This window comes from Coffea eugenioides, chromosome 10 (assembly GCF_003713205.1).
Source record: "Coffea eugenioides isolate CCC68of chromosome 10, Ceug_1.0, whole genome shotgun sequence".
Classification (NCBI taxonomy): Eukaryota; Viridiplantae; Streptophyta; class Magnoliopsida; order Gentianales; family Rubiaceae; genus Coffea; species Coffea eugenioides.
The window spans coordinates 35,942,492-35,953,358 of record NC_040044.1 but is presented as its reverse complement, the minus strand read 5'-3'; the positions used below and the strand labels follow the sequence as shown (position 1 = coordinate 35,953,358).

The 10,867-nt window shown below is 34.2% G+C and overlaps 1 protein-coding gene across 1 annotated transcript; it reads right to left on the bottom strand.

Moving 5' to 3' along the window:
• Positions 1–6,059: 6,059 nt before the first annotated feature.
• LOC113748576 (protein NRT1/ PTR FAMILY 2.11-like) lies at positions 6,060–8,573 on the bottom strand. Its single transcript, XM_027292043.1, has 4 exons — positions 8,455–8,573; positions 8,143–8,360; positions 7,379–7,935; positions 6,060–7,250 (listed from the first exon to the last, which is right to left on the bottom strand). Exons 1-4 carry the CDS (start codon positions 8,555–8,557, stop codon positions 6,323–6,325), a joined length of 1,806 nt encoding a protein of 601 aa, XP_027147844.1. The 5' UTR covers positions 8,558–8,573; the 3' UTR covers positions 6,060–6,322.
• Between the last annotated feature and the right edge of the window lie 2,294 nt (positions 8,574–10,867).

Here is a 10,867-nt window from a genome sequence, read left to right as displayed (position 1 = left end):
CGGCTGGGAACTTGGACAGAAAAGACGCAAGAAGAAAAAAGGAAGACATTCTTGGCTCTCTATTTGCTCTCAACCAGAACAACACACACCAACAGAGAGGACTTCAACAAAAAGAATTCCAGCAGGTATCGGTTAGGCTATTGGAACTTGGCAATTTCTCCAAAAAAAAACTTTGGCCAAGGGATCAATCTCTTCATTTAGGTATTTCTTTTCCCTTTTTCCTGCTTTTCTTTTTTTTTATAATTAACTAGATTGAATGTATGTGTGGTTGCTCGCTCGTTGCTTTATTTTGCTAGTTTTGTTGTTGTTGTATGAGTAAAAATTTGGGAACGTCATAAACTAGATTAATGGACAGAGAAGTAATTTTTGTGTATGAATGTTAATTGTTTAAAAAAAAATGCCAAAAATGAAGAGTTGAATTAAATTGGATTATTCTGCTAATTTTGGTCATGTTGGATTGTAGAAATCACAAGTAGTGTTTTGGTATGAATTTTACTATTTTTAGTGGTGATTGTAGTATGTTTTAAAATAAAAATCGTGACTGTAATTTGGCAATTTCGCCATTTTTTATTTATTGTTTGTAAAAACTAAGTTCAAAAATGGGATCTACGCAAAAAATCATGTGGGAATGTATATTTTGGTGATTTTTGGTGATCGAAAAAAATTGTTGGCGATTGGCAATCGGTAGCGGTCTGTCACCGAGCAGCCATGCAAGAAAATTGCACAAAGATCTGTGGTCAGAAACGTTGCAGAAGGAAGAAAAAGCTTCATCGAAGCTTTGCATGAATTTTCTGAAAAATTTCACTTTTGATCCCCCAACTTTTGCCTAATTTCACTACGGTCCAAAAACTTTTGCAAATAAATCACTTTTACCCCTTTTAAGATTAAATCTTCTTTTCTATGTTTTAAGTTTTTTTTTTAGTTAATTAATTGTGAATTTTGGGATGAAATTAGACTTTAACATTTTTTAGTTCACCTATTAGTTTGTTGGGTTTTGGTAAAAAAAAAAAGGGGGAATTGGATTTGGTTAGTTGTTTTGGGTCATTTAGAATTGGGTTAGGCATTTTGTTCTTTGGGTTTGTCTTGAGTTGGAGGATTTAAGCCCATCAGTTTGTTAGATTATTTTGGGGTCAAAATGGTTGATTGGCCCACACCTTTGGCTTTGGGTTTCGGTTGGGTTGGGAGGTTTTTCGACCCAAATAAATAAGAGAATAGGCCCAATGGCCCATTTGGCTTAAGTGATCTGGTGACGAATTTGCAGAACAGTTCCTGTACTTTTGAATAATTATTCTATGGCTCTAAATACTTTAGATTTCTTTCAAGTAGTCCCTAATGTAATTGCAAATAGGTCCCTAAACTTTATTTTTATTTACTTTTGACCTTGGATCTTTGTAATAATTATAATTTGACCACCAAAACTTTATTAAGTTTTACAATTAGATCCCTGATAGATTTGATTTTCTTAAATAGAAGTTACTTTTCTTCTTTAATTATTGATTACACTTCATTTAAGTGTTCAATTGATAGATTTCATGCTTATTTTCATTTTTTTTATGATTCATTTATTAATTAAATTGATGCCTTGATGATTTTTGTTAATTTTATAGTTAAATAGGTAAAACCAAACCCAATTAGCTACCACTTTAAGGGAGGGATCTTCTTGTTTTATTTTAAATTCTCTTATATTCTCTTATGTGTTTTTATGTGTGGATTTGCATGTTTTGAGTGATTTTCTTTTAGTTATTTGTTTTATTCGTTTTAAGTTTCATATATTTAATTTAACTTTGATGATTATTTGAGAGGCAATCAAATGCCAAATTGTAATAGTTAGGGTATTATTTTACTCTTGCCCCCCTTTAGATTGTAGTTAGGGCTCCAAATGTAATAGTTAGGTCTTTATTCGCTTTTGTTTGTTTATGTGTTCGCATGCTCGTGTGCTTATGTGTTTACTTGCTTTCTTAGGATTTTTGCATCTAGATATTATGTTTACGTGTTACGTGTTATGTGCTTTTATGTGTTATTTGTTTTAATTTATGTCTTATTTGTTTTACTGTGTATTATGAATGCATGACATAATCACACTAGTCCAATGCTAGTTGTGGTTTCTCCCTCCGCTCACTTGCTAGTCCAACGCTAGTAAGGTTCTTTAGGAATGGTCTAGTCCAACGTTAGATACTTAGATCGTTCGTGCATTAGATTCATCTTTTGTATGATATCTATTACATTTTCATGCATATTTTATTTTTAGGATATTTTCTATTATATTATCCTCTATCCCCTACCCTCTATATGTGTTAATCATATCATTTAGAATTGCATTTCATTTAAGAAATTGTAAAATAAGTTAGTGCATTTGCTTGTTCATATTAGGAGAATTATTCTTTGAACATGGATATGGGTGATTATAACTCTTTAGTTTAAATACTCCATTAATCCTTGTATAAGAAAATTATGGCACGAGTTTTGTCTCTCGTACCCATTATGATGCATCCCTATTCTTTGATTACTTATATCTAGATATATAATTTAAATTTTCTTTTCTTTTCTTTGAATTTCATTCATGAATGCTCGTGATCCCTTTCAAGGGATTATTTTGGATTTCGCAATTAATGCGATTGGTATTGATTAAACCCTTGAATGCACATTTTGTCTCTTTCGATATTTTCTAAATTTAGAACTGCATCCATGTAGGAAACATCCAAACGTGATAAATTTAAGAGTTAGATTAGGAAAATTTTGACTAAATATCGCAACTAACTTAGACTAGGTTGAAAGGGTGTCTTAGATTTGAGTTAATTGAACCTTTGACTTCCATTTCTTCAACCGTGACTCTCGGATTCATTTTCTCTTGTTTTTCAAAGACTTGGAGTTGTCTAAAAGGGTTTATTTTATTTTATTTTTGAGGTGACTTGGCACACCCAAACTCAATATCAAGTGGCGACTCCTATTTTTTCTTAAAAACCCTTTTAGACTAAATTTTGGACCCAAACTGTCGCATTTTTTTAAAGTCCCATTCTAGGTCTTTTTCACTTATTTTTAAATAAAAATCACATCTTTTATAAACTTTTATTTTCCATCGCGAAAAATGGGGTGTGACACACAGGAGATAGGGGAATCGCTATTTTGGGAGCAACAACTGTAGAAGCCGCAGTTGGAGGTGGCGGTAATAGTGGTACAGAAGGCAGAAAGGGTGGTTGTGGCAGTGGTCGCAGTGGTGGTGGTTGTGATGGAGGGGGCAGCGGAGGAGGGGATGTTGGCACAAAAAAAAACACGCATACGACGGAAGCAATTTTAACATATCTAAAAATATGTGGAAAGAAGAGTAGAATCAGCACACAAACAAATAATCAATGATTTTATTAACTCAAATCTCAATAATAACAATACCAATTTGTAGCATTTCGCTCATGATAACTCAAAATCTCAAATATGAACCTTTCTCTCAAACTTACTTTCAAGATTCAAGTCAACTATTCAAATAATAATCTACTACTCTAATAGTATTTATAGATTGCTAAAATTTCTAAACAAACACAATTATAAATCAAAACTTATTTGGAACTGACTTGAGATTTTCTAAACTAATATGGAAACTAAATCAATAGGACACCAAAACAAGAAACTAAAACAATTAGGAAACTAAATTCTAAGATAACTTGTTTAATTTCCTTCATTACCCCTCTTAAACCAAGCTCTTGATGTTGTCATCTCCAATGCCATCACGAGGTTGAATTTCCATGAAGAACTCGGTCACAATATAAACGACATAAAACACCAATTTACAATAGGTCTTTAATTTCATTTTCAGGCGTAGTAGTGGACAAAACTTATACTTCTCGAACAATTTCTTTGTTTGATCACTTCTCTGAAAAAAGTCAAACATGTTCACCCATACCTAATTGCATACTCTATAATTTAATTCTTCACATCACTAAGAAAATCTCCCAACAGCAAAAAGTAATAATTTCCACAACTAAGATTTTCAACATCACCATGATTTTGCTTTAATTTTTCCATACTAACAACTGTATCAACTTTAGCAGTACCACAATTTTCAATTAATGTGTCCACTCTACAATTGATCTCAACCAACTCTATCATTTGATTTTCCTCTTCAAAAAATTTATCAACCTTGACAAAATAAAAAAATTCTACATCGCCATGATCTTCAATCACATCTTTAATTTCATCAGTGTCTTTACTTTCTTTCTCAATCACATGTGAGATTTATTCTTGAGTCACAAATTCTTTATCTTCAAGTGTACCCACAAATTCTATAATTTCTTCTTTCTTTGACTAGTCAAAAAATTCTGTTTCTTCATCCTCATCACAATTTTTTCTCCACCATGACTGCAATAAGAATTCATTAAAATTTTCTAAACTTCCTTTATTGTCTTTGCATGTACAAATTTTTTGGTTACGTGCAACTGAACTTGGGTGTTGAGATAGTAGAAAACCTTGCAATTTAATTATATATCCCTCTCTAACTCTTTAATTACATCTTTTGATGATTTCCGTACCTGCTACCGGTTTTGTGAACCCGTTTTGCGTGTATCCATGATGATTCATCTGTTTTTTTTTTTGGTTGCCTGCCACGGTATCCAGGGCTTTGCCCTGACTAATCCGTTGGTCGACCCGGGTCGCACACCTGGCTGTGGTGGGTGAGTCTCCCAACAAGGGTAGCTGCATACGCCAGGTTTCGAACCCGAGACCTGCTTAAGCGGAACCAAGCTGCTTACCACTTGGCCCAACCCCAGTTGGTATGATGATTCATCTGTGGAAGCACTACTAGAGCCATATAAACCAAGTGGGGTGATTGACACCCTCAAGTTTTTAATATTTTCATTGCAACTGTAGAGTATAGATTAGTATTTACACGAACTTTTTATACTCTTGCCTTCACAATATTATAATTATAAAGTGATAGATTGGATAAAAATGATAAAAGTTCTAAATTTGACATCCATATAAAGTAATATAAAATAGATTAATTATCAATCATCACTTTAACTTTTATCAATTTCAAAAGAAGAATACCAGGGCACAGAAGTTCTCTTTTGAGGCAAAGAAATTGGCTTTTGATATTTTTTTTTTGATGACTTTAACAACTAGAATTTAGTTTAGCAAACTATAAGAAAAATAACAAGGAAGATCAAAAAGGTTTTTGAAAGAGAAAAGCAAATAGTGATGTATTTGGACGGTTGTGGTACGAAGCACGCTGCCCATGTGTTTAGACCCACGCAAAGGATAAGTTATATGAAACCAATAATTAACTAGGATTTTATTGAAATAAAAAGAAATTGGAGAGGGACTTGCACCATAATTAATAAAACTTGAATAACTTGTACAAGCTCCCCGAGTCTCTTTTGCACTAATTTAGTGAATTTGCCACAATTTGGTGCAGAAAACTAAAACAGAGATCTGTTTGTTGTGCATGAAAGTGGACTCTTGGGACTTATAATTCCATGCAAGATCTCACTTTAACTGAGATCGGTATGTTACTCCCCTTAATCTCCCTTGGGGGAGGAGAACTGCTTCCTTTATTGCATGTAAGAAAGATGAGGACTCTTGTTTAATAGTGATTGTCTGATGGGAATTTGACAGGTGATTTTACTGTGTAATAGTTTCTTGACAAATCACTTCTGCAGTTAAATTTTGAAATACTTGAGACATAAGATGTAATTTCAGAATCCGGTGGCTTGTACCATGGAGAATTTTTGAGTTAATCCAAGGAAATCTCAGTTGGGGTTACAATTATGATAGATTAGCATGGTTTGATGTTTTCAGAGTTAGAATTCAGTATGTTCACCATATTTTGAAATTGTTCTTTCAAACTTGACCACTTAGCAAAACTTATACTTTATTACAATAGACTCAATTTGAGCATGTCTTATTTGATTATTTTGACTCACATCTTTAGTACAAAACTCATACTCAATTTTTTTTCATTTTCTTTTTCATATGTTGAATCCTACTTTTTTTTGTGAAGTAAATGGCGTGAAAGATAACTGTACTATTTGATATTCCTGTTTTGGTTACTTAACTTTTCTTCAGTCAAATTTGTCATTTAACTAATAAAAGCTGAACTTTCGGTCATTATGTTCAAATCAAGCTTTAAGCTAAGACCAAAAGTGATGACCTCAGCTGATAGATATATGATAGAAACTGAGAGAAGCCTTCTTGAAATTTAGAGCCAAAATGTTTGACTCTTCTTGTTCTGCGTACTTGTTTTCCCCTCCCATCCCTCTAGGTTTACCAACTTGTATCATTAGGGGGTACAAGGAGGAACAAGTAGCTGCTATTTTTCCTGCCTCCAGTGATATCAAACTTGACTTGAAGCATGTGTACAGGAAGGGCTGCTTTTCGTGTTTGTTTTTTCCATGGCAATCTCATGGCTGCTCTTGGCCTGTGATCCTTTGTACTTGTACCAGGTAGCACAAATCATGAAGTATCCGAAGTTTATGACCTCCAAAGCAGCGATCAGGTAGTAAAAGTAATCCAATCTTGCTTTGTTGAGGTCTTGATCTAGCCAACTTCCTCCTGATGCATCTTTGGTCACCTTGTGGACAACTGTTATTATTAAGCTGCACAAATAATTAGACGATGCGAAACCACAAAACAAGCAAGATCCAGCAAAACTTCTCATGTTTTCAGGGAACTGTTTGTAGAAGAATTCAATTTGAGCAATGAGAGTAAAGCCTTCTGAAATCCCTGATAGGGCCATCTGAGGTATGAACCAAGAGGCACTCAAGGAAGAAATTTTGCCTTTTCTCGGTGCAACGCCTATTGTTGGCTCAGTAAGAGCTACTCTTCTCCTCCACTCTTCCACTGCACCAGATAGGATCATGGTGGCTATTCCAACTATAATGCCAAAGCCCATTCTTTGAAGGATAGTGATACCATTTTCTTCCTTGGTAATTTTTCGTAAACATGGAATCATGATCCTGTCATATATGGGTATCCATATCGTAAGGCTCAACATCTGAAAGATTTGGTAAGATGCTGCTGGAATTTTGAAGTTGGCATGTCCTACACGTCTATCGGCTTGTGTCGCTTGGAAAACTACAAAAGTCTGCAGCTGGTTCAGGACAACGTAATATATGATGCCGGCAATCCATATTGGAAGCACTCTAACCACACACTTCATTTCTTCCACCTGCTGAATACTGCAAAGTTTCCAAGGATTGGATGCTGAGCCATCGCTGTTGATACGATCTTCAGATGTTATGATTGCTGCTCTGTTGAGAAACCTGAGGGGTTTTATACAGCTTGTTAAAGGTAGAATGAAAGGAGCATTTACTTTAGAAGTGTTAAAAACTGGATAAAGTTTCATTTTTTCGAGAACATTGAAGAAGCTGGGAGTCTTTTAAGACATTACTTGAATTGATCGGTGTATGGAAGCTTTGAGTTAGTCGAGTTCAGGGAAATGTAATCAAAGAGAGACTCCGATGGCTGATCTGGTAAATGCAATTGCCTCTTTTTGCTTGCAGCCACCATGACCTGCGCTATACTTGTCAAGGGACTACCCTGTGGCATTATCACCACATACATTCTTTTTCCCACGAAGAAGACAACACAGGACAAAAACATCAAAAATGCAGGAATTCCTAATCCTATAGCCCAATTGATGTTAGATTGTACGTACACAATTACTGTCAGGGATACCATCACCGCAAATGTAAAGGTGAAATAATACCAATTAAAGAAATTATTAATCCCCCTCCTCCCAGATTCAGTATTGGGATTAAATTGATCTGCACCAAAGGCCAAGTTACATGGTCTTATGCCAGCAGCGCCAAGGACAAGAAATCCAAAACCAGTTACCAAGAAAGTGTATTGCCCTGCTGTTGGCCCTTTACACGTGCTGCTTTTTGCTTCACAGGAAGGTGGATGTAACTGAGGCATCGCCGCAGATAGACTTAAACAAATCATCCCCTGAGTTCAGATTGAAAGAACATTAAAACAGATGTGAATTCTTAATATTTAGACCCAAATTTGCTAACTACATAGAAGTTTGTTTTTCCTTTTATACGACTGGTGGCTATCCCTCCAAAGAAAAAAAAAATCATCAATAAGAAGTTCACTTCAGTTTTATATTCAAGGAGAAAACAACATGGGAGGCGAGGATGGTAGAAGTTTTACCAAGACAGATGCTATCGAAGAGAAGGCTAGCATATTGTAACGACCAAAATAAGTATCACATAAGAAAGCTCCCACCAAGGTTCCAAAATTGCTTGTACCACTAAAGATGTTAACCATATTAGTTGCAGCAATAGTGTTCATGTTAAAGACAGTGGTCAGATACACCAAGAGATTCCATAGAGTTCCAATTGTTCCCAGCTTCTCAAAGGCTTCATTTCCTGCAAGATTTCAGTTTTTGCGATAAAATTTGTTAGGAAAAAGCATTAATTCTGACAGCACGAAGAAACTTGTGTCATGGCATTAATTTGCTACCGATAATGTAAGGTAGGGCTCTGACTCCTTTATACTCAATTTCCTCATTCTTGGCCACAGTATCACTCTTTTCCAGACTAGAATTTTTCATAGAAGAACTCATGATCCCAGCTACTAAATCTCTACCCTTCTTCCTTTCACTACTGAATTCTTCAATGACGTTCTTATATATCCGCAGGATTATGCCTTTTTCATCTTCCTTGTGATTGGAGGCTCATAGGATGGCAATCGTGGCGGGTGTCCGGGGGCGGGGGCCCATCTCCTGCCCCACCACCCATTAATATACATATATATATATATATATTATATGTGTGTATATGTATAGTATTTAATTTAATTAATTACAAACTTATAATAATGATATTATTAGCTATAAGTATTATATAATGTATATTAGTATATGTAACACAATTAATATTATCAATCATACTAATAATTATGTCTACTAATGAAAATTATTAATTAGTTATACTAAATTTACTAATATATTTATAGTAAATCCTTAATTACACTTAACACAATAACACTTTTTTCTAAAAACAACACAATAATAATTTGGTGATTGTATTTATTTCAAAAGGGAAAACTTGACTACTTTATTTGTATTTGTTTCATCATGTTGGATTGTATTTAAATAATTTTTGTTTGATTGTTTTTATAAGTTTCAATTTTGAAATTACAATGGATGATAACTTGATGATGTGTTAATATTTTAATACTTAATTATTTACTAAAATTTAATTACAATAAAATTATATGACAAATATTTATTAACCCTACAAGGATTGCGGAGTGGGCGGTATTGGGGCGGGGGGAAGTAATGGGCAATGGGGCAGGGCCGAGGGAGGGGTCCGCCCCAAACCCGCCCTGTTGCCATCACTAGGGCTCATAAATTAGAATCTTAGTACATAATTACGTCAAACGTAAGAAGAGTTAGAAAATGACAATCACAAATCATTGTGGGGATGACATCACTTGAGACGCGTCCAACTTGTGTAATTAAGCTGTGGCCTTATCTCCTAAGGGCAAGATGACCTTTCCCTTTCTAATAGATTAGTTTTTGACCATGATATGGCCACACGTATAACAAAAGAGAAAGCTACATACAGTGGCATTGTGAAAGTTTTTATGTTGTGATTGTTTTATATATATATATATATATGAGTAAATCTTATATACACTGACAGTGTATACATTATCACAATTGGATTGTGAAAGTTTTTATGTTGTGATTGTTTTATATATATATATATATGAGTAAATCTTATATACACTGACAGTGTATACATTATCACAATTGGATGCACGACATATATGCAAAATTTGAATTTCAAATTTGAATTATGTGTCATGTATCTGATAGTGAAAGTGTATAGAAAATTAATCCTATATATATATATATATATATATATATATATAGACTAATTATCTCCCCTTTCTAAATATACACTCTTTGAAGAGTGAACAATCTTCTTTGAAAAATTCTTTTATCCCTTCTTAGCTGCAAATAAACCTTGCAATTTAATTAATTAGCTAAACCTAGAATTGCACAAAATAAAAAATAAAAGCAATGTATTTTCTGTTAAACCCTTTTTTTTTTTGGGACAAAAATTTTCCATTAACCTAAAGCGCAGGATGTGTATGTACTCGTTTGGTTGGTGGATGGGATGAGCCAATACTAGGATTTGTGATTCTAAGATTATTTATCCCAACATTTCTCATCTCATATAAATATCCAATACAAAAATCAATAAATATTTGGTAGGTATAGGATTGATTTATAATTTGATAGTTATCAACATTGATTCAAAGCTACCTAAAAAAGCCATCTTTGTTGTACCATCAACTTTGTCACCATCCTCTCGGATTATTGTGGCATTATTTTATCCTATGATCATAAAATTATTTCCATTAAGAAGCAGGTGAGGGGAATAAAGATTTGAATTCAGCACCTCTGAATCCTAAATCAAGGTCTCCTTAATTTTTTTTTTTTTTTTTAAACTTGTATAAAAAATAATAAAAAATTGAGAGACAGAATCTTGATTGTGTACGTCTCCAAATATGTCACACCCCAGCACTTGGCCCTGATTTTGACAAATCACCAATATAATTGATTCTCAATCCAACCCTTACATTGCCCGATGGATTGTTATCCCTCCTGGGTCCTAGCTCCGCTTCTGCCTTGGATTATTGTGGCATTATTTTATCTTTTTTTTTTTTAATCGTAATGGCACATGTCTAACCTACTTTTACTCCTAGAGGAGCGGGGAGGGGGAAATCTACTTTATGGGAAGGTCCAACTGAGTCGAGAGAATCTGACGGGGACTGAACCACCATTAGATCAGATGGATGTACCACACACCCGTATGGATATAGAACAAACCTCATAGTGAGGCACCTTGATAAGAGAAAA